We start from the raw sequence: 24,636 nt of genomic DNA, 5'->3' as shown, positions 1-24,636 counted from the left end.
AAGTTGAAGCTAAATTAGCCATTCCTCTGTCCTACTTTATTTAAATTCAAGAACTTTTGCAACATGTTTTATTATAATGTTGATTTTTGTGTGTCTCTGGCTAAACATGCAATCTGTCCACATCTTCTAAAATATAGCAACTTTGAGTTCAGCCTATTAACTTAGTGTGAGGGCAGAGGGCTTCATCACAAGTAAGTTGGTCATCAGTAGTGTTCCTTAACAGGAAGGGGTATTTTGGAGCTTTTTAAAAATGTATGTACAAGGTTTTGTGACTTTTAGTTTTTAACTCTGGGTTCAATGATTGAGATTCCTTCCATGTGGCTCATGGTAACTGACCACTGGTTCATAATTTTTTAAAATACTTTTCAGGCGTACAAATCCATTTGGAGAATCTGGAGGAGGTACCAGATCTGAAACTGAAGGTAAAACAAGTGTAGTATTCTTATATTTTAGAAATTCTCACAGCAGTAGACTGTGTGAAGAATTTGATGTTTACATTTGTTTTGCTGTATGCTGTTTTAATGGTATCTATACTTCACAGTTTTCTCTTTTCACTCATAGTACACTTAAAGCAACAGAACTTAATCAAACTTAAGATTTCATTATTTACACAAAATTATAGATTATGATACTTTTGACCTCATAGTCAAATTCTCATTCCATAAGATATCCTTTGACCTTTTCCTAACAGCTGTTTTCTTCTGGTTTTGGAGCATAACTTTTTTTTTCTTTTTCCCATAGCTATTACTTCAATATAATTTCAAACTTACAGAAAAGCTGTAAGCATAGTAAAAGGAATTCTTTTTAACTCAGATGTACCAATTGCCAGAGCATAACCTTTTGCTATTTGAGTTTGAGATCTTAATTTTTCTATAAGATGAACACTGTAGTTAGGAGTTATTTCTAAATGCTCTGCCATGTTGAATTTTTCATTGGAAAACCTAAAGAAAGCAGTGTATTTTATTCCTTAGGAAAAGAAATTTGGGATTTAAAAATACATAATGTACCTTGTTTTGTTGTAGATTCTATTCTTCATCAGTTGTTTATTGTCCGATTCCTTGGTTCTATGGAGGTGAAGTCAGATGACAATCCAGATGTTGTTTATGAAACAATGCGCCAAATCTTAGCTGCCCGGGCCATCCATAACATCTTTCGTATGACAGAATCACATTTATTAGTCTCTTGTGATTGTTTAAAGTAAGTAGTAACCTGTCCCTCAAAAAACTGTGGGAAAAAAATGTTTACATGCCTAATTAAAATTTGTCTCCCAAATTTTTAATTATTATTATAGGTTAATTGATCCACAGACACAAGTTACAAGGCTCATGGTGAGTTCTGCATGTTTAAAGCTTTATTTTAAGTCTCTTTGTACATATACACATCTTACATCTTTATAATAATCCTGATTCTGTATATTCAGATATGGTAGCATGAATTATGATTGGTCTTTAGGGTGTTATAATTGAGTCTATAGCTATCTCTCCAAAAAAGTTGTAACATTCCATGTAACTTAAAGAATCAATGCAATCTGGTGTGATACTTAGTATTTATATTTATCCCTCAGTTAAGGAGCATATATCATACACTAAAGAAACTAAAAATTAAATTAAGGGATTAAAAGGCCAACATGATTGAGTTTATTTTATAATTATCTGTTTTGAAATAGCCGCAGGCATGTGCTTCTATTAATTCATTTAATAATATAGACCATTTTTGTTACTGAATTTGAATTTGTAAAATGTGTTAATGACTAATAAAACAAATTCAGTATTCAACAATCTTTTAATTTTCCTGACAATCCAAACCAAATATGACATTGTTTGTTCTTGGATTACCATTAGGTTAAGAAAAACAATTGACTCTAATGTTCTATTTAGGATATTAAATAACTTAGTACGTGAGTTTGTCATATATGAGGGCTGTTTTAATGGTTTGAAAAATTTCATGTTTGCTTCTGATGTTTTCTGTGGCAGTTTCCATTACCCAGTGTAGTTTTGTATGCTACACACCAGGAAAATAAGAGGCTTTTTGGATTTGTTCTTCGGACATCAGGAGGGAGAAGTGAAAGTAATCTGTCATCAGTCTGCTATATATTTGAATCAAACAATGAGGGTGAAAAGGTACGTGGCTTTTCAAAATGTGTTTCTGTTGTGAAATACGTGTCATAGTCAAAGTTCTTACTAAGATTTCTGGAGAAAAACTCCCAAACTTTGCCTAGTCCAACTGAGTTGGTTGACCAAAGCCTCTTGTTTTGAAGAGAGCTGAGCTGATGGGTTGGGCCATCTGACTCCACAAACCTGTATCTTCCTGGCCATTGATAGCTGTTGCAATCTTCTGGCTTCGTTAACTTATCCTGGGAATGCAAAATATTCCCATAATCAGCCATTTCCAAATGTCTTCATCTTAGAGTAGCAGCAGCAGCTGTTTGCTTTGTTCTTTGCAACTTTACCATCTCAGTAATGAATTTGAGATAACAAGAAGTGGGGTATGTGAAAGAGGTGAGAGCCAGCAGTGGGAGCTCATAGACTCTGAAGAAAATACACAAAGGATTGGTTTTGGGGCTGGAACATTCTTAAATCAGCTTTTGTTTGAAGCAGTGTATTAAAATGAGTTATAAAACTAGTTACATCAGCCATTTGGATACTTGAAATTATTGCTTTGATGTAAGAACTGCCTGAGTTTTTCTTACTTGTTCCCCCTTTAGATTTGTGATTCTGTTGGACTGGCAAAACAGATAGCTTTGCATGCAGAACTGGTAAGAATCCAAGACACTTAATTATCCAAGAATGTTAACTAAAGTAATATAAGATCTTTCCTATTAGCAAGTAAATAAAAATGATTTTGCTATGCAAGGTTAACAATAGATGCTATTGCTGTTACATAGCATTTAGAATTTGGAAAAATGGCTAACATTAGAATGTAAATTTTTGGTGTGCTTTCTCATAAATGCAAATAATAATTTGAAAAGGTTACAAAGGTAATATTAATTGACAAGTTAAAATTTAAAGTTATTTCATATTTAATTCATTAGTTGTATTCATCTGGTCTTCAGGATCGCAGGGCATCAGAAAAACAAAAAGAAATAGAGAGAGTAAAAGAGAAGCAACAGAAAGAACTCAGTAAACAAAAACAAATTGAAAAGGTATGCAGTCCTAATGTCTAGATCTTCTCTGACTAGATATGATGTTTATGAAGAGTTTCCTTAATTCAGCACTGTGACTTTCATATTGGAATTTTCAAGTGAAGGTCTGTTTCTACTTGCTCAGCCACTTCATGCATAACCAGAGTATTCATAGCATAGTAGAAAAGGATGACATCTGTCTTCTTGGCTGCACCGCACGGCTTGTGGGATCTTAGTTCCCCAACCAGGGATTGAACCAGGGGCCTCGTCTGTGAGAGCTCGGAGCCCCAACCACTGGACTGCCAGGGAATTCCTGACATCTGTCTTCTGATACAATGTTTACATTATAGTTATATTGACATGTAGTGTGACTTGCTGTTTAGCAAACATACTACATATTCCAGAAGAGGTTGGAAGGTTGTCTCTGTTAAAGTAGGTCTTTTGAGAAGAGATATATATATGGCTTTCATCAATGGTAGTTGTGTATATGTGTATACACACACACATACATATATATTAGAGAGAGGGAAGGGAGGGGATGTGGAGTGATTCATTATGAGCCTTTTCTGTAGTTTATAATGAGAGATAATGATGGCTTGAATGTAAGTTGTTGGCCATAAAAATGGAGAAGAGTGACATGTTGGCTTTTATAGGCTTTCTAGAAAAGTGTCAAAATTTACTTTGGTGTTGCATTGGTTGTGTGTAGTCTTTCTTTTCAGTAAGTTGCCAGAATTATGCACACATATTTATGACAGAAGAGTTGAAGTGGCTCTCAAGTATGTATTTAACTGCTTAGTTTCCTATTTGATTGCAAACAATTAACTTTAAGTTTCTTTTCTGTCTTTTCCACTAGGACTTAGAAGAACAAAGTCGGTTGATAGCTGCTTCCAGTAGACCAAACCAAGCCAGTAGTGAGGGGCAGTTTGTTGTCCTTAGCAGTAGCCAGTCAGAAGAGAGTGATTTGGGAGAAGAAGGAAAGAAGAGAGAGTCAGAAGCATAAACTTATCCTTACTTTTTGGTTGATATTCACCCCCCACCCCTTTGAATTTGTTGACAGTTTCTGTGGTGAAATGGCACAAGGTAACAACAATGCTGAACTATCAAGGAGACTAAAATTTATATTTGCTTGTTTATTTTAACTTCATTTTTTAAACTACAACTGACCTTGATAACTTAGGTTTGCATTGATTTTTTTTTTTCCCTTAGAAATAATATACTATGCAGTAACTTCAAATTCCACATGTCTAAAAGAAACCTGTTCATATCCCTGAAGTAGATTGCTGAGGAATTACAGTTGCTCAAGCCTGTTCTTCCTTCAAATTGTGAACTTATTACCTTGCATTGTAATTGGCTCTGACCATAAGAAATCATTTATTCTTCAGCTTCAGATATTCATGGATATGCTCCCTCTCTTTCATTAGGAACAATTGCTGGCAGTGAGGAAGCTTTTGACTGAATAGGTTTAAAATCCTTATACAGATAATTCTACAAGTTTGCAAATATTTTAACAATGTTAAATGTGCAATAGAACTTTTACAAAATAATTAGAATAGAGATTTTAGACTTAAGGTTTCAAGTTGTGGCAGGTGGTACTGTTGATTTCAGGGCATTTTCTTGGATTGCTCGCCTTTCTCTGATGTACTACACCTGATGCCAGTGGGAAAGAAGCTTATGGGAAAGAAGCTTAAGTGTCTTCAGTTCAAGATTGCTACAGCCCTTGGCATTTTATTATCACATTCTTAGTTCTCAGGTTGGGACTTGAATTATTGCTGCAGAGCAGTAATGGTTAAAATAAGATTTTGGAATTTATTAAAAGGGATTTTTTTGTTGTTCAAATACATTTTAGATTAGGATTTAACATGTAAAGATATTGTTACAGGATACATTGTATTTTCTGCATTGTGTGAAATAATTTTTATTGAAAATCAAGTGACATTTAGAAAGAAGTTCTATAGCAATTGTTTCCTGCTTAAAAATTCTCAGAATTTAGTTTAAAAATGTAATCTTTTAAATTTCAGACTGATAGCCCACAGTATTTTCATAATTCCATGTTTTTATAAAATACTGATCATCACTTTATATCTGTGAAGGCAAATAATATATGAGAATAGAATAATTTGCACTAATTATTGTAAATACTTGTCCTCTTTAAATAAGTAGAGTGAAAGGTCTAATTCCATGAAAGACTGAAAAGCAATTGAGTGCTTGTTATGGGAGAGTCAGCCCAGGAAGGATTTTAACCTGGTGCCAAGGTTAAAATGACATTTCTCTACTGCCTAATTCTATGTCAAAACTTGATTTTTTTTTTAACTTGGATTTTTAACACTGCTGATAGAAATTATGTTCCTGTGTTTCACATGTAAAAGTATATATGGCCAAGTTAAATATTATTGAATAAAATATTTTACACAGTCATGCATTTCAAATTTTCAGGAGATTAGCCACTAAGACTAATTTTACAAGGGAAAAGCCTTTTGTTATTTAACATATAGTTTTTTCTTTTTAGTTCTGATTTAGAAATGGCATACAGTTCTCACAATATAGTGTGGGTGTTTCACACTGTATATACATTGTTTTCTGTAGGAATGGGATAGATAATTATATATAGGATCATGATTTTTTTTAGCCATGTGCCAAATGGGAATAATGATTACTTAATCATTATTTTGAAGCCTTATGTTACCAAAACAGATAGTAAAAAAGTAGAAATTTATGGAATACTTTTTGAAAAGAGTTTATTTTGTCCTTGCTAAAGGGAATGCTTTCACAGTAGTTTGTGTGTCATTCCTTTTGTAGAAATTGAAATTTCTTCTGTGGTCAGCATTTGCTTAGTCACGGCAGGTCCTGCTTTTAAGAACTTTTTGAGAATTAGTAAGCTCTTTGTTTCAGTAAGTCTTTTGTTTTACTATAAAGTTGTCACCTCACTTAGTTCAGATGTAACTTGTCAGCCACCATGCAGGGAAGGTGGTCAGCATTAGGAGGCAGTTTTACTAGACTGGTGCTTTACATGGTAGCGTACTACTGCCCTTGGTGAGCACTCTGGGTCAAAGTGTAGGCTAAAGTTAAGGGTACTGGCAGACTTAGGGATGCTGGACAGACTTGTGGTTCCTTTTAAGTCATGTTTTGATAGGAATTTCCACAATACACACCCATGTCCATAGGTCAGACCAAAGTGCTTTCCAGTGCCAAATAGAAGTCATGCGTGGGTTTAACAATTTTAGATGATTCAGCTTCTGTTCCATTACTGTAGAACCATATGAACGATTCCATTACTGCAGATATTTAAGGATCAACTTTAATAAATTCTGTGTTTTGTTTAAAGAAGGCTCCCCATGGATTTCTGTGTAATGTTAAAGCTGATCTTTGTTACCCTTTGAAATCCCTTCAAGCTTTTGGATGCTTTGGTGGTGATTGAATTCGATTTTGGGATATCTTTCTCAGACTTGAACTTGCACTTAATGGTTTTAGAAATTAACAAAACTGATTCTTTAAAAGGAAAGAAATTAAGTCTACCTAATTCTGCTAGGCACTCTTGCTACCTATGTCAACAGTACTTTTGTAACTATGGTAGTGAAGTCAATAGATAGGAAACTGATTATTCCTTCCCCCTTGTAAAATTGGGAAAACTTGCTAACAAGGGACTAAAACTGTTGCCTAGAACACAGTCCCCAGTCTAGTTTTTGCCATGTCTACAATGATTACTTTGTGTTTAATTTCAAAAGAATTCTCAGATTCCACATTCTAGGGGTGGTAAATTTATGTTACTTTTATGCTTGAGGAAAGGATAGTAGGGTGTGCATACCATTCTACATAACATATAATCATATGTGGTAAAGGCATCTGAGTTAATTTTGAGTTATATATAGGAACTGCAAGTATTTAAGATTTGAATCTTCTTATACCTGCTGACAGACCCTAAGAGCCTGTGTTTTGTAAAACCTCTGCCACCCAAATTAATAAAATGAAAATATTAACATTGGTTTTGATAACAGCCTCCTAGCATTCAAACTGTACTTTAAATATTCAAACACACTGATTGTAGCAAGCAAGCCTTTGACTTTATTTTTATCAAGTTCGGCTTACTTTTCTTTCATGAGATTTTTTTCTTCCATATTAATTAATAATACATAAAAATTTGAAACTGGAACTATATTATACTTTTTAACTAATCTCTTGTGGCTGTACTCGTGTAATTTACTTAGGGTAATATGAGAACTGGGGATTAAGTTATAACTAATGTGCAAAACCACTTTGTATATTTGGTGATTTTGTAATGTAAGTGAATTGGTTCATTCTTATTTCACTGATACTATTAATCATGCATATACAATTAAAATTTATGCTTCATTTCCCTTTAGAATTAAATTTGAAAAACTCGACTTTATGTAATGGTGGTATGCATGTGGAGTGAAGAACTTATTTTTTCATTTTGTCAAAATAAGTATTCCTGACAAGGCTTCAGGAAATATGCTGTTAGGAGATTTTTAATGTATAATAAAGTCCATAATTTTTTTTATAGTCTTTTTTGTATGAAGTATTTGATATGTACTCTGAATTTTACTTCTCCAAGTAATTTCAAATGATGCTTATAAAACAATTGGACTTTTTCTTAATCTGTTATGGCACTGCTATTACACATCTAACCCTATTGCAATTCCATAACAGCTAAAATGGGAAAAAAATGTCACTTATGGGGAAATAATATTAATTCATATCTAGTGACTTTTTTCCTTTAGAAAAATTAAGAGAATTTTCAGTAATTACCCTAGACATGTTACAATGTATACTTGCTATGTTGGGTCCTATTCAAAGAAATTCCTGTAATTTAAAGGGCCAGGTTATTGTGTACACCAGCTTAAGTGGCTTGGGCCTGTAGTTTTAATACTAATGCATATTCATCCCCTGTGCTCGTTATGGTTTCCTGTAGCACTTACCAAGTTCTGTTCTTCTACTGGCAGTTTGTTTTGAATTTTATAAAATGTATACACTTGTAGAAGGTCCAGGGAGTGGATGAAATTAACTTCAGAATTATGTAATTTATCTAGGTGCATGTATATCCTAAATATATTTGTGTATCAACATACATATAATCTAGCACTCATTTATAAACAGACACCACAATTTGATTTAAAAAAAATAAAAACTATTCATGCCAGCTAATTTTGCAAATTTTTTATGTGAAAACTGTATTATTAGTAATTTTAAGTCTGTGCTTACTGAAATAGTCTGTATAGCCATGCATTCCTACATCAGAAAGAAATCATATAACTTCAGTTTCCTTGAGAAGGACTATATTATGCTAAAAAAAAAGTATGCTAAGATTAAACATATAAACATCAAGCTATAACTGACTGGGCCTGTGGTCATCATCCTGCCTCTCTGTTCTCTCTGTTGATGTGCCATATAATGGTACCACAGGTATGGCTGAATGAATGTCTTCTTAGTTTCTTTCCTCGCTTCCACATACAGAAACCTGTACTTAAATGCAGCACAGAATATATAGAAATAAAATTTTAAACTAACAAACACCTATAACTGCTTCTATCAGTGAGCCCCTCCTCTGTGTCTGGTAGTGGACTAGGTTCAGTACAGAAATCATAAGCCGTCATCCATTTGAAAACACTTTTAGTGATCACATTAACCAATAAATGGCAACACTTAGCCAGGGTTTTGTAGAAAGAAGGAACGCATGTATCCCATTAATGATGAAATCGCAATTGAGGGTTCTTTTTCAATTAACTGAATTACCTCAGTAATGGACTCTGCAAGTAAACAGACACTAAGCTGGCCTTGGGACTTTTGTACAAGAACAGCTAATTTTAGGGTCATGTACTGGGGTCAATACTTTATTCACTGCAGTCACTAAGACATTTTATATATGTACTTCTCTATAAGAAGGATTAATGTTAAGAATTATCTTGAATTATCAGAGGTAGCATTTATTATTTTGAGCAGTAGAAATGTGGATTTATACATTTAATGTAAGATGAATACAGCATTAGAACTGATGTATCTTAGTTAATTGAAATTTTTACTGTTTGGGTTTTATTTTTACAAAACTGCCTTGCAGAATGCCAGCCATCTGTTGAGAGGCTATGTTCAGAATGACTTTTTAAAGAATGTAGACTGCATTGAGATTTTAGTTGCTAGGTAAAGTGAGAAATATGAATCAGTGTAACAAGTCAAATTTTAAGAAAGACATCTGCGGAATACATACCTTTTCATCCGGAATAGTTTGATTACCAGGTTCCCGTGAAAATTCCTTGTTCATAAAGGTCATATTCTTTGTAAAGGACATATGCCTTTAGACGATTGGGTAACGGAAGAAATGACATGAAGATGGGGCAGCGCAAATGTAAACGTCCCATACACTTCCGGATCTTGAGGCGGCACAAATGTTTCAGGGAGCGAGGGTTTGCTAAAATGAAAAACAGGCACATTATCCAAAAGAAAGAATTGCTTCATTTTTTAGTGATCTTTAGCAAATGTATTTTATACTTAATCCACCAAGATTTTCATTTGCTGTGACTAAATGGAAAAGTTAATTGGGAAATAGCTTTCCACTTCTCATTGCAGATCTCGTAGCTGTGGTTTCAGAGCCATGTCACGTTAGAGTCCAAAGACTGGCATCAGTTGTGGGTCTGGCCTGTGAGACCTAAAGCTCCTACATCTGTGTGTATTAACCCCTTGTCCTGCCCCTTGGGGTCAGGCTAAAAACTAAAGATCACTACCTGTGGGGAAATTATATGAAAGAAATTCTTCTTAATTTGACTTATGTGCTGCTGTGAAAATTTGATTTGAAGGGTCATTTAATATCCTCTGTAGCCTTAGATCTTAGCATTTTCTCATCCCTGTTTTTAGTGCCATTTCATAGTTTTTAATTCCTGCGTCTATGGTGTTCCATAGGATCAGAAGAAAAGTATTATCTACCTATATAATAAATAATTACCTAACAGATTTTATCTATTGGGAAATGGTAGTAAGTACAAATTAAGTGTAGTTATAAACGGTAACATTTTTTAGATAGGAATAGTGTTTTTCTTGGTTTCTTTTAGGTCAAGCTTTTAACTGAAGAGAACAATGTTCTACAAAAGAAATAAGAGTTCAGTTAGTATTTTTTGGTAAGAATCGTCAAGAAAGAAAGATACTCACTCAAGATAAAATGGATTTCTGACCAGAGCCTCTGTTTTTGGAGCACAGCTTTCAACTTTGAACAGATCCTAACTTGATCAACATAATCAAGTATCACTCGAACAACCCTTCCAGAGAGATGTTGCAGCCATGACAAAGTTATTACTTCACAGAACTGAGGAAGAAAATCAGAACTATGAAAGTAAATGGAAAACTAAGTATCTGTGGTTTAACACAGTAATCAAAAGGACACTAAACTCAGAGTCAAGAACCAAGGTTTGAAGTTCCTCATTTATAAACTAAGGTGTTGAACAAGAAAATATTTCTTAGCTCTTAACATCTGGAAAAATATTTACTACTAAGTCTTACAAACTTTATAAGATACAATGAGGGTTTAAAACAGACTGTTACATAATATCTTTTATCCCCTTTGGTTGCCCATACATAATATCTTTTATCCCCTTTGGTTGCCCTCATGGCTGTCTGGAATAAAGATTACCTTTCCAGCTTCACTTGCATCTAGATGTGGCCATCTGACTAAGTTCTAGCCAATGAGATGTCAATGGAAGTGTGAGCAACTTCCAGAATGCTGTTAAAAGAAGAGCAAGGTGTGTGCTGCTTCCTCCTGCCTGCCTTCCTGCTGGTTGGAATGTGGATGTGAGTTTCTCCTGTGAATCATGGAACTGTCCAATTAGAAGGCTATTTACTCTCACCTTTATTTATAGGAGAGGGGAGTAAGCCATCTTATTAGAGCCTCTCTTATTTGGGGTTTTCTATCATTCATAACCTATTCCCACTCTGATACTTGAAACGTATGATAGTTTCTGCCTTTAGGTAATTTACATGTCCTTACACAAGATGCCCATGTAAGAAGGCAAATAATACTATATGAAAAGTCAGGAAATAATACAAGATGACATATTGCTTAAATACCAAGTCCTACATTAATCATAATGTAAAAGTAATATACAATATTAAAATATTTTCCTTTTCAGAATTGACTCAAAGTTCTTTCTCCATTTTATTTATATTTTCAGATTTTAATAATATGAATTCAAGTATCTATGGTGCATCTATTGTGTGCTAAGCACAGATCTGTAAGCTGAGGAAAGTGGTGAACAAGAGCTTACATTCATGTATTTGTGGGGGAGATACATAATCAGTAAAATATTAAGAATTTCAGAAACCGATAAGTACTATAAAAGAAATGAAAAGCATTAAAGAGAATGATTAGGGAACAGAACTGCCTTAGGTAAGATGCATAAGGAAGGGCCTCTTTGAGGAGGTAACACTTGAAATGAGACCTGAAGGGTGGCAGCTATTTGAAAAATCAGGGGAAGACCTCAAGTTGGGGAAAATAGAAGTGACCAATTAAGTAGGGGGAAAATAGGAGACTGTGGTGTCATGACAGCTAAGACAAAAATGTCTCAAGAAGAAGAGAGTGGTCAACTATATTTATTGTGATCCTTTTTTCATCAAAATGTGACCAAAAAAACCATTAATCAAATGTTAGAGCCAAAAACCTAGGGGTACAAGTATCAGGAACCCAGAAACATTTTAGCTAGATAACTCACTTCAAAGAAAAAGCATAACTGGTATATAAGGCTGCATTTATTCTTCAGAGCCTTGTTCAGATGTTGCTTCATTTGTGAAACTCCCTAACTAAAGTTAAATCACTTTTTCCTCTGAACTGTTTTTATACCTTTTACATCTTTCTACTATCATGTTTATTTTATCATGTATTTATCATATTAAAATCTTTCCCTCCATGAGCTTCTGGAGGGGATGGAGTTTTATCTTTTGCTGTAGTTCAGGGCCACGGATAATGACTACATAGGGTGACACAGCCGATACTGTGCACTTACCATAGTATCTTTGATAACTGTAGATGTCCAGCCTTCAAAAGTATAGAAAGGATGAACTTTGTCTCCATGAGGACAATCAAAGCATCGCTCTGTGTCATACCCATAATTCAACAGCATCCTGAGCATGACTTCATCTTTCAGCGTGTATTGAAGTGCTGATGGGAAATGTAAAGGGTTGACTTTGCAGAAGTAATTAACGTTGGCCCCATGCCGTAGCAGCAGGCTTATCAGCTCATAGTTGCCCATCCTTAGGGCTATCTGGAGGCAGTTAACTGGGTCTTGATTAGGCAGAGCTCCAGCACTCAGAAGCAGCTTAACTGAAGAGAGGTCACCATTTGATACAGCAAAATACAAAGCTGACTTCCTGTGGTCATCATAGTGTTTGCGAATTCTCTGATCTAGCATGAAATTCACATCAAATCCAGCCTGGATGAGAAGTTCCAGGCATTTGGGGTGTGCTCCTGCTGCTGCACAGTGAACTGGACTGATGCCACTCCGCTTAATGGCAGCAAAATCCGTAACTGGAACCAAAATCTTCAGAGCTCTGAGAAAGAATTTCAAAGTGCATTAAAAAATAGTTTTTGTTAAGATGCTGCATTGACCTGTTTATGATTGCTTTATACTAGCACTGGATGGTATTAATATCAGTTGGTATTTAGACACCCCAACCAAAAAAAAGCATAGTCCTGCATCCAAAAACTCAGATACCATGTAAAGTTAAATGAAACTAAGGTGTAGATATAAAACTCAGAATTACCCCAGTCAGCGAAACCTGAGGCTCCCCATATTGCCAAACGACCTGAAAATAAAGTAGTTTTATGTCTCTTCAGGGTCTACAGAGGATGTCTGAATTTACCACTTTCTAGCTGGTCAAGAGTTTCTCACCTTTAAAAGGGGTGTTGGAGTTGTAGGATCAGAGATGAAGAATATAAAATTCCCAGAAGCTGCCTCCCCCCTCCAAAACCCCATAGCTATTACTATTTCTATTATTTGCAATAATGTAGTTGAACTTACAACAAGTGGCCTCTGTCAGCTGCCACATGAATGGGCAGGTAGCCTGAATTCTTAGGGATGTTGGCATCAGCTCCATACTCTAGCAAGAGAGTCACAGAGTCTGGATTTCCTCCACTAGCTGCTTCAAGTAAGATGGAAGAAGAATCAGAGGCCTGACCAAGAGCATTAGCTCCTAGGAGGAGAAAGAGTGATGTTATGCAAAGAGTCTTTTCCACCGTATTGCTTAAGTATTCTTAAAAGTGTACCACCACTACCAAAAAGCAATTATTGAGCAGCTACTTTAGCAAAACACTAAGAGTCAAAGACATAAAGAATGTACCTCCTGTCTCAGACAGTTTACAAACTAGTTGGGGAGAGAAAATGGTGTAAGCAGTCTCTAAGGTATAAGTAGGTTGGCTTTCAGAGTAATTTTATAAGTTATTTGTTTCTAACTTAAAAATCCCAGGAGAAGTAATTTTATAGAAGATGGTTTTATTTCCAGACCAGCATACAAAAGCTCGCTTACCTCATAACACACTATAAGATGGTACTAACAATCCTGTTGAACTATGTCACCATGACATCTAATGAAGATCTTATGGTGGAAAAGGGTATTTGTTCTGTTTTAACTTTTTCCTAGGAGACTGTTCATACTAAGAGACACTAGCTGTTTTTAGTTGAAGATAGGGACTGCTGATAGTTAAAAGGGTATATTGTAGTACCCTGTAAGCTAAGTGCTGTGTGAGTGGTGTGGATAATAAAGAGTACAGATACAGGCTGTCTTCTTGAAGATCTCTGGGGTTGTGAGCAGGGCTGGGAGGTGAAGGAAGGAGGAAGGAATTTGGGGTCAGTTGTGGAAGGCCTCTCAGTAAAGGCTTTGAAGAAAGAGTAGCATTCGAATGGACAAAAGAAAAGGAGGACACTCTGGGCACCTTCACAACTCATATAAAAAAAGATATAGTGACTTTAATTTAGTGTGGACTCCATAATCTTCAGAATATAAGGACTCTAATATTTATTGACTGTCTTGCATGTGTAAGCAGTGAGCCAAAGCCCATTTATGGTGTATGTTGGCTCATCACAGTCATTTGTTCTTCTCTGCTCTTTATTTTGGCAATATCATCCACATACAAATTCTATTTCAATATATTATTCCTAATTTATATGGTGTCCTTGTGCTTTTCATGGAATGGCACTCTATTGCTGTTTTAACTTGGAGGAAATTGAAAGATCTTTCTTCATGGAAAAGATTATGATGAATCAGATCTCAGTCTTAAAAGCTCATATAGTTTTAGATGCAAAACTCCAGACTTAAGTGGAGTTGTACAGTGGGAGGAGAGATGAAAGCGACTTCAGTCTTTGGAAAATTATGTCCCCTCCTTACAAGTGCAGAATGGGGTACCCAAATGATGCCATTCATTGAGTAATCCATCTTGAAAATGAATTCCTAGAAGACAGATTATCTTCTCTATGTTCTGGAAGGAATCCATAAAATGCTTCCTACAGAAGAATTCTCACTGTAGTATTTGATGAGGAATAATCCATTTTAGGTGGGTGTTCTCTTAGTGAAAGTTCTGCATAGAACTATGAGAAATCTATTATATGCAGCAGGTTTTTTCTTTTACTGAAGAACTTATTCACATTTTTTGCTAATACACATAATATATATGTCCTGATTATCATCGCTCAATTAAATAACCCCTTCCTGCATATTTTTGTCTAATTGAAAAATTTGTAAATAGATTAAAATATTTTGAAAATTAAAAAAAAAGAATATAGTGGCTCCCCCAGAACCCCATTCCTAGAATGCATTAAGAAATGTCTAATAAGCCCCCATGTAATGAGTACTCACTATGTGCTGGTTTCTTTATGTATGTAATAATTTCTAAACTTCACAACAACCCTAGGAAGTAGATGCTAATATCTTCATTTTAAAGATGAAGAAACTGAGTTTCATTGAGATTAAATTACTTCACCAGAGATGCACAACTAGTAAGCAAGGTAGTCGGGATTCATGTACAGGTGGGCCAGACCCAGGTCCTATTTCTATGATGCCATGTTGCCACTCTAGCAATGCAGGGTAGTAATGTGATTTGGAATGAGACAGATGTGGGTTCAAAGCTTGGCTCTTCTATTTAGTAGCTATGTGCAAATGACTGTATAAGGGGCTTACCTAAGGGAAATGCTCCCTCACTGACCTCACTGAGGTCAACCGATACTGGTTTCTTTGAAAGGTTAAGGATTTAAAATCTGTCGCCTCTCCTGCTTCTTTATATTTTAATCAGTGATCTACACAAAAGGTTGCTCTTTTTGTGTAGATGAAAGATCCAGTGTTTACTTTGTTATTCCAGCTAATGACTTTAGACATCTCTGGTATCACTCATTTAAAACATCTTACTTAAAATGTCTTATGGCCATTGATTGGGAACTAGCCTCCCCTATATGATAGGAAAGATTTAGGTAAGTCTAAAAAGCAGAAAGTTGTTCTTAAATGTAGGAGTCCCTGCAGTCTAGAAAATTGGACACCAGGACCGTCTATTGTTAGAGAAAGAAATAAGACTTCTGGATACAAATGGGGAGGAGAATAAAGAAGATAATTCTAATATTGGGACTTTGTTAAATCTTGGTAAAGATTTGCTTCTTCGAAAAAAAGCTTTAGATATTACACTGCTTCTTCTAACAATGTCATCAATGAGGGTCTCCTCAAAGACAGTTCTCTGAGCCAGGATCTCTGCCAGTTAAACCAGGATCTAAGATGGCCACAGCTATAGCATGGGTGGCAGGGGAGGGCGTGTTTGAAGGGAAGTTCTACAACTGGTACCATCCCTGACCCTCACTTTCCTCAAGGGTAAAATGAGGATAATGCCTACCTCACAGGGTTTGTAGAAGATTATTTGAGGTAAAATTAGTAGCTTAATACCTGGTGCTTAGAAAGTATTCAATACCTATAAATTGCCTTCCCCTTCTCTCAGAGTTTTGTTTATTACTAGAGGGGAGAACTGGGACCCAAAGAGAAGAAATCAGGAAGAATTTCCTAACAACTTAATTCATTTGGTAACAGGTTGGACTGCCTCATAGCTTAAGCAGAGACAACGTGAAGGGGATGTTGTGGAGTCTTTCATTCTATCAATCTAGAAAAGAACAACAACACACAAAAAATTAAACAAAAAACAACCATCCTCTTAACATGGTCAGGGTACATTAAGTAAAAGAGTAACCTGCATCCTAGTAATTTTAGGGAAACTGCTTCACAGCAAATAAGAAATATTCAATCCCTATTTTAGGCTCTTTCAGTAGCTAATATTAACACACACTTCAATAAAATATTAAATTAGGCTTAAATAAAATGTTAACTTCTATTACACTGAAGCTCTCCATAAAGAGGAGAATGCTTAGGTCATGTTATCCTTTAGTACTGTGCTGACTGTATAGGAAAATCTTGCCTTTCTGCAGTAATAGTTCCATGATTTTAGTGTGTCCACTTTGGGCAGCAAGAGCAAGAGGAGTGAATCCATAGGAGCTCTTTGGGTCAGGGTGTGCCCCAGAAACCAGCAGGAGCTTCACTATGTCCCGTCTGCCCAGCCTGGCTGCTTCGTGGAGAGCTGTCCTCTCGTTGGCACACCGCAGATTGACATCTGCTCCATGGCTGATCAGCAAGGCGGCCATATTGTAGGAGTCCTGTAGAACAGCTGGGAGATTAGAAGTGAGAGAGGCATTATGTTCAACCGGAAATTAAGGCCAGAGTATCAGATCAGCTAGTTTCCCTCAGGCTTCTTAAGGAGTTCTTCCTACCTATCCCCCAAATACCAGCATTTGGTGTTTAGGAAACGGATTGTAAAATGAGGCATATATCAAATAATATTAATAGTGTTTTACATCAATAGGCTATTTGCTTTTCTGTAAACCATGACCAATTATTCATTGTCTGTTGGCTGCTTATGTGGCTGAAAAACAAAGTTTTCATTTATCATCTTTATGTTCTCAAGAAAATGGGAACTTAAGTACCTAGTACAGTCCTAGAAATGTTTGTAGCTGCTTTACATGAAGAAAAACAAAAACAGCAATAATTAGGAAATTATTTTTAACCTCACATTTTGTTAACCAATATTCTCTAATTGGCATTTCTGCATTTATGCTGTTAATTTGCATTGGATGATAATCTTTAGTCCTTCAAGATTCTAGAGCACCTTAATTTATCCATCTCCCTATCCATTTGCTAATTGTTGGCACCAACTGTGTTTGGGGAATCTTGCTAGGTGTTAGACACTGAATCAGTATGAATTCTGCTCACAACCACTTATAATGTGCCATATAAAGGGCTATAATTGCACTAAGACTAGAAATATAGAGCGCCAAGAGTGTTGGGTCTTTTTTAATTCATTGAGCTGGCACTTTGTGTGCTCTTTCATTCTGGAAAGATGAAACATGTCCTTTGTTTTAGGAAATAATTTTCTTGACTTGTCTCATTGACGGTATATTGCCTCTATTTTGTCTGTTCTCTTTCTACCATTCCTATTACTCACATGTTGCCCCTCTTCAGTTATCATCCTAGTTCTCTTAGTTATTCTTCTTTCCAATTTTTCATTTCTTATCTTCTTCTTCTGGAAGTTTTCCTAACTTTTATCTCTTCGCATTTGAGTTTTTTTTAATTTCTGTCATCATATTTTTAATTTTCAAGAGTGTTTTTTGTTTTGTTCTCCATTTTTTTTTTAGTAGTGTCCTGCTATTTCATTAATTTTCATTGATTTCTCTGAGGAAATTAATTATAATTTCCCCCTACATTTTATTTTCCCCTGAATAATCTGTTTCCTCCAAGTTGTTTATCTTTGTTTGTTGAAGACTTTTCTCAGATAGTCCTTGGATGTCTGCTCATGATTAAGAGTTGGGGACTAAAAATCTGCCTGGAAATTCTAAACATTGACTGTGGTCTTAACTGTAGGTTAATATGCCTGGGCTATTTGTTGGGGAACCTCCAGTTTTAGTATTTTTAGTTCTTTCTCTTTGAGCTGATCAGATTCTCCAAAGAAGCCTCCTCTTGGAGGGTGAAGTTCTAGCTGCTGGCTTTCTAGAATTTGGTGAAGAACTGGGAGATCTCAGCCTATGTGCTTAATTCCTCCAGTGTTTTCAATCCAGTACTCTTGCCCTTGCCAAATAACCCCCAGTCCAGAGAGCCTTTGCTCACACTATTCAGAGAAAAAACTTCCAAAATTCTGCTGGGTGGGGGAAGAGTCTGACCCAGCAGGGTGGATTGAGAGAAGTGATCTAGATACCTGACTACTTGTTTCTTAATAGTTTTCAACCAATTTTTCTATTTTAGCTGCCCATCCTTCATCCCTGCTCCATGAGGTAACTATAGCCAACAATTTCCAGGCCTTTTGTTATAACTGTGCTGGTTTTTGGCTTTCCCCACTCCAATTTAAGATTTGGCTTTCTTGACACTTACTGCTCATCCATCTGCTCTTCTGATTTTTAAAAATCATGTTGTTGTTGTCTCCTCTCCCATTCTTCCCATTCTTTGTATCTTAACCCTTTAAAACACTTGATGAACTGTAATCCTCCTGAAGACTCAGGAGGCGGCAAAATTAGTCATTCATATTTAATCTGCATCTTTACCCAACCATTGGCTGCTTCTTCCTACTCTGCTCCTCTCCTGTATTTCTTATAACAGAATTAACTTGTTCAACTGAGGCACCATGTAAAATGATCAGCTCATATTTGGGCAGAGACTTTGCCTCAGGCCACCTCACAGGCCAGCCTATATAAAGCTTCTTGAGGGTCAGGTACCCATGTGTGGTTATTTGGCATCAGAGTGACAGTGCTGCAACTATGCACAAGAAACTGCCTTTGAAACCTGTGGGCCTGGAGGACACTCAGAGCCACAGACTGTTCTCCAGAGCTAACGTGTTAATTTACCTGTAAGAAGAGGAGAATTGCCTTCGACATTCTTGGCATTTGGATTGCAGCCATTGAGAAGAAGAAAACAGACATTTTCTAAGAGGCAATTGCTGACAGCCAAAAAAAGTGGTGTTTCACCATTGTGGGTGGTTTGCTCCCACACACTGGGTTTTGAAGCTGAAATAAATCCATTAGACCACACAGATTAAGATACAGAAATAAATTTTAAATTTATTTCTCAGAAGCATCAATAAGAGTTATAAAGGGAGTTTACCTTTCAGGGTTATTTCCAAAATGTTCTTATTTAATTGCACTGCAGCCTTATGTAGAGGAAGCCAGCCTATCTCATCTACTTCATCAAAAGCAGAATGGTACTTGGTCAACCCTGACAATACATCTTCCTTACCTATTAACAAGTCAGATGAGAACATATTCACATTTGGCACATATACAAGGCAGCCCATACTGCTTCTGAATTCCATCATCAAAGTTAGTGCATGAGACAACAGTATCCTAGCACTACCTTTAATGAAAGACAAATTTAAATGGCATAGGACAAACAAGCAGTAAGGCCTTTCATCTAGCATTCCATACCACCTGGACCTGTGAATACCCGTCATCTTGTCACATACAGAAAACTGCTCTGTCCACCGAGGAGCCCAGGAGCTGTTTGCTAAGTTTTGCTGAAGTAGTTTCTCCCAGGAAAGGCCCCATCAGACTCTTGACAATTAGCTGTTGACCCCATAGTGTTCGGCACTTGGGAGATCCTGCTTCTAGGCTTCCTGAACTTAGAGGGGAAATGCTACCAGTTGTCACCATCACATCTTACCACAAGTTGAAGGGGATAGAATAGGAAGAGTACTTAACTGTCTCTATGGTTTCAACTATCCTCTTACAGTCTGCAATCAAAAAGCTGCAGAGAAAAAACATATGAATGTAATTCCAAAACTGAGGAAAAAAGTAAGGCATTTGATAAAACAAAAGGAAAGGGTAAAGGCAATAGTAGTTAACCAGGAATGAACTCATATGAGGCAATGACTGAGGCATAATAGAAATACTTCAAAACGCAAGAGGGAGGAGATATGGGGATATATGTATATGTATAGCTGATTCACTTTGTTATAAAGCAGAAACTAACACACCATTGTAAAGCAATTATACTCCAATAAAGATGTTTCAAAAAATAAATAAATAAAAGATATATGTATATATATTTAGAAAAAAAAAAGAAAAAGAAAACATAGTATGGCCCTTAATGTGTTCCAGGGAAACTCCCCTCCCATGTGTCTTCCCTCGTCAGCTTCTTTAAGGCAAGAACTGTGAGAGCCTGGATCACAGTTAGCCTTCAATCAGTGTCTGCTGAACTGAATCAAACATGCCTAGGACTGAAATGTCACATTGTCACATGGTAAAATTTAAATGGCCACTCTATAATGTCAATGATTCCAGCAAAAATTATTATTTAAAAAAAATAGTAAATAATCATGGTGTAAGTTTTAAAAAATATTCATGATCAGAATCTGTATTCAAAAAACACAATTAGCAGTTTTTTAAAGTAATATTTTTATTAAAATATTTAAAGTTTTAAAGCTCAACTTATAAATCTTATATTATTTTTAAATCTAGCAAATAAGGATTGTCACCTTCCCTTTTTCTTTGATTATTCAATGAACCCAGCTTGAAAAAAATAAATTCCCTTACACAATCTGTCCTACTTAAAATTTAGTCAATCTCCCTATTTAAAGTCAACTGATTAGCAACCTTAATTCCATCTCCAGCCTTAATTCTCCATTGCCATGTAAGGTTACATATCCACAGGTTCTGGGCATTAGGACTTGGACATCTTTTGGTGAGGGTGGGCTTTATTGCTCCTGTCTCAAGTATATTCTATTTTCCTAATTCCTTCAAGTGCCTGATCAAATCAGCAAGCCTTGCTAAGTATCATACAATTCTTGCAAGTCTAATGACTGAAATTTATAACTGTAGTCAATTTTAATTTCTTCGAAACATTTCAGTACTCTTAATCAAAATCTCTTATGCCTTTCAACCTAAAATCATGACTTCAAAGTTAATCACAAGGTTTAATCGCAAGGTTAATACAACAGGTAACCCAATGAAATCCAATTTCTTTACAAATCTTTTAACTATTTAAAGATTATTTCTAAATTTAACATAAAAGTGTAGGAATAGTGTGGTAAAGAATGCAGACTCTGAAGCCAGGCTGCCTGGCTCTTTACTTACTAGCTCTGTGACCTTGGGTAAGTCATTTAATTTCTCTATGCTATGCCTCAGTCGCCTCATCTCTAAATGGGGAAAATAATATTACCTACCCCATAGAGAGGTAACGAGAATTAGAATTTAAATGAGTTAATACATATTTATGAAATGCTCAGAATAGTGTGGCACACAGTGATCACTCCATGAGTATGTTACTTTAAAAAAAATACTGTAGGTTTGATATACTCCAACATCTCTGTATTTAATTACAAAATCTCTTGGGGTTAAAACACATTTATCCCATTTTACCTCCATCAGGCAAATAGAGGTCACCATCCCAAGCAAATGGGTTTAATACCCCTGAAAAATAACTGTAACTACTCAGGGGCTTGAAGTTGCTGATCACCCAGAGAGCATTTGACTAGCTGTGCTTGGCGGCAGACAGCCCATATCCAGGGCAATTCTCTTACACCACTGAGGGATCCATGGGGTCCTCTTCTAGTGTTGTCATACCAGAACTCTGAGTTCACATCCTTCAGAAGGGGTTAGTCTCTTCTGGGTTTAAGTTTACATAATTACTCCTTTTGATTTGAGTAGATTAAAGACTTTACCCTACTAAGATTTCTGTGTCTGGTTGGATTTATGCATTTCCTTAGCTCCCCCAAGACAAGATGCATTAGTGTCCTCTAGTCTTACATATCCTCATGTATTTCTTCTTTCTGATTTCTCATCTGCCTCTCCTCACCCATATTTGCTAGTAACCTCCTCCAACTATTTTCTTTCTTTTTTTAAATTAATTTTTATTGGAGTATGGTTGCTTTACAATGTTGTGTTAGCCTCCACTGCACTACAAAATGAATCAGCCATATACATACAGATATCCCCTCCCTTTTGGACTTCCCTCCCATTTAGGTTACCACAGTGCATTAGGTAGAGTTCCCTGTGCTATAAAGTATGTTCCTATCAGTTGTCTATTTTATACATAGTATCAATAATATCAATGTGTCAATCCCAGTCTCCCAATTCCTCCCTCCCCACCCCTTTCGCCTTTGGTATCGATACATTTGTTCTCTATGTCTATGTCTGTATTTCTGCTTTGCACATAAGGTCATTGATACCATTTTTCTAGATTCCACATACATGCATTAATATATGATACTTGTTTTTCTCTTTCTGACTTACTACACTCTGTGTGACAGTCTCTAGGTCCATCCATGTCTCTACAAATGACCCAATTTCATTCCTTTTTATGGATGAGTAATATTCCATTGTATATATGTGCCACATCTTCTTTATCCACTCCTCTGTTGATGGACATTTAGGTTGCTTCCATGTCCTGGCTATTATTTTCTTTACTGCCTGATTAAATTCTGAATTATTTCCAAATTTCTCCTGTCTGGTCACACATCAAGTCTCATAGATATTCAGCTCCTTGGATTCTGACCCTCTCTTCTGTATTTTTCACAACACTAGCATCGTGCTTATGACAAGGCTCAACTGTTGAATACTTATACTACATTGCCAGTGAGATACCATTACCTCTCATCTTCAGGTGACTGCTGTGTAGTTTCCGGCTTGTGAATATCCTGTAAACTCTGTTGAATGATGAGCTGGGTGTCAAACTCATCCTCTATGTCTTCATCACTGGTGTAATTATCCATGTGAAATGCAGACAGATTTACTTTAAAGTCAAAAAGAATTAAAAATATTTTTCCAGTTGTGAAAGATTATCAACTGATTAAAATTATAAATGAAACTCAGAAAACTAAAAAATTAATAGGATTGATAAATGAAAAAGTGCAAAATTTAGAACACAAAATATTCATTTAAAAATTTTTTGAAAACCCCAAACAGTTTTCTGAACTGCCACAGATTCAACATAAATTAGAAGTTTTCCATGAGCAGCCATCTACTTAAAGCTTATTCAGGAAACACAACCTTTCATATAAAACTTAGGTCACTGCCATTGTAACTATGAAAATGTTCATATCAATCTATTTTAAACTTGGCTTATGAGTTTTTCTCATTAATTGTAGCTCTCACTCCAAAGAATATCTTTCCTACACGCAGGGAGTATTATGCTGAAAATAATATTTTATTTAGTTAGTAAATACTAAAAATAAACATGTTATAGGAATAAATGTATTCTCATAACATATAACAGGAATAGTGGGAAAAGAAACCCCGATATATTTTACTAGGCAACATCTCAATAGTTTTAAAAGAACATTTCAGTTTTAGCATAGAATAGGTTTGATCACATACCAAAGATTTTTTACCTTTTGTTATATCCTTTAGGACAGCACTGAAGTTTTCACTGTTAAGGATTAGCACATCAGAATTTTCATTTATATTTAGGATCTCCACTCCCGTGTAGTGACCATTCCATTAATAGCTTTACTATAAATACTTGATCATAAGACAGTCTGGCACATTCTCCCTGTTTTTTATATGTGGTTTAGCTCTGTTTGAAAACATGATCTCTTTTTTTCACTGCTGTATTCATTAAATTTAAAAGATTAAACATTCTATTCCTGGAATAAAATGCTTTTGCAGGGGGTTGGCCATGTGAAGTGAATTCATTCTCTTAGGGTTCATGCACATAGACACGACAAACCAGAATCAATTTTCTACTTAAGAGAGGCCAAACATTTTACACTGACTGAATTATCAAAAGTGACTGTCCCAATGGTCCTGATTCACTGGGATGCTGCACCTACATTTTCTTTGGATTACAGAGCTGCAGCCTAAAATGTCCAGGGAATCCTAAGGAAGGAATAAAAGATAATAAAATAGGATAATAAAAACAAGATAATAAAATTTTGACTATAATTTTGTTTTGTTGAAATGTTTAAAAATTGTTAATATACACTAATACTATAAGTGCATACTAAATAATAAGAATAATAACTACTAAAAATAACAAAGAGCCCACTTGGCATTTCCAATTAAATATGAAGCAGATGCCAAGAAGCATGATACCACCTCAAGTGTGTAGGATTTCCCTCCAGTCATCTAACTGTCTTTGCATGTCAATCCACTGCTTTGCGTTTCCTTTCCTTGTCACAGGGGTACTGTGAGAAATGGAACTAACGTTTTAAAAGTATGAAGGAAGGGGTTTCGTTCTGAAATTGTTTCAACATTTTCCTTATTTACAATTTATTTATTTATGTATTTGAAATGTTTGTGTATAATTACTTCACATAGGTGAGTGGAAATTATTACTGAAGCTGATGAAATGACTTAACACTTGTGAAACAGATAATTTCTGATATTAGTTAAATTTTATCCAGTCTTCCCAAACCTGTTTTTCACATATATATCTGACTAAAAAGAGGAACTAAATAAAAGTTTCAAAGATTTTCCACATTTCTTTTCATGTTTTTCTTCCACAGATGTCTGTGATCTTGAGAG

At 35.6% G+C, this 24,636-nt stretch overlaps 2 protein-coding genes across 10 annotated transcripts in view; one reads left to right on the top strand and one right to left on the bottom strand.

The window, feature by feature from the left end:
* The window catches only part of APPL1 (adaptor protein, phosphotyrosine interacting with PH domain and leucine zipper 1), a 36,128-nt gene extending 24,875 nt beyond the window's left edge, over positions 1-11,253 (top strand). For 3 of the 6 annotated variants that reach the window (XM_082344755.1, XM_082344757.1, XM_082344753.1), the window contains 7 exons: positions 370-422; positions 1,023-1,197; positions 1,292-1,328; positions 1,974-2,120; positions 2,705-2,755; positions 3,032-3,142; positions 3,975-7,642. In XM_082344755.1, the coding sequence (XP_082200881.1) occupies positions 370-422; positions 1,023-1,197; positions 1,292-1,328; positions 1,974-2,120; positions 2,705-2,755; positions 3,032-3,142; positions 3,975-4,121 (721 nt within the window). In that variant the 3' untranslated portion in view covers positions 4,122-7,642. Of the gene's footprint in view, positions 1-369; positions 423-1,022; positions 1,198-1,291; positions 1,329-1,973; positions 2,121-2,704; positions 2,756-3,031; positions 3,143-3,974; positions 7,643-10,176 lie in introns of those variants that run through there. The other 3 variants (XR_014232123.1, XM_082344754.1, XM_082344756.1) reach the window with 3 other exon arrangements.
* On the bottom strand, positions 3,882-24,603 carry ASB14 (ankyrin repeat and SOCS box containing 14). Of its 4 annotated transcripts, none has more exons than XM_082344782.1 (11): positions 23,488-24,603; positions 22,762-22,903; positions 19,874-19,918; positions 19,280-19,413; positions 19,024-19,182; positions 16,554-16,799; positions 13,132-13,303; positions 12,118-12,661; positions 10,274-10,427; positions 9,339-9,539; positions 3,882-4,052 (listed from the first exon to the last, which is right to left on the bottom strand). In XM_082344782.1, the coding sequence occupies exons 2-10, from the start codon at positions 22,881-22,883 to the stop codon at positions 9,361-9,363; spliced, it is 1,755 nt and encodes a 584-aa protein (XP_082200908.1). In that variant the 5' UTR covers positions 22,884-22,903; positions 23,488-24,603; the 3' UTR covers positions 3,882-4,052; positions 9,339-9,360. The 4 variants fall into 4 exon arrangements, with proteins under 4 accessions (XP_082200908.1, XP_082200907.1, XP_082200910.1 ...); XM_082344781.1 differs by having other exon boundaries at positions 23,502-24,603; XM_082344784.1 differs by lacking the exon at positions 19,874-19,918 and having other exon boundaries at positions 19,280-19,411.
* Between the last annotated feature and the right edge of the window lie 33 nt (positions 24,604-24,636).

Source organism: Balaenoptera borealis (assembly GCF_965194805.1).
Source record: "Balaenoptera borealis genome assembly, chromosome: 12".
Classification (NCBI taxonomy): domain Eukaryota; kingdom Metazoa; phylum Chordata; class Mammalia; order Artiodactyla; family Balaenopteridae; genus Balaenoptera; species Balaenoptera borealis.
Note: the sequence above shows the minus strand (reverse complement) of the source record. Positions and strands in the feature narration are given on the sequence as shown.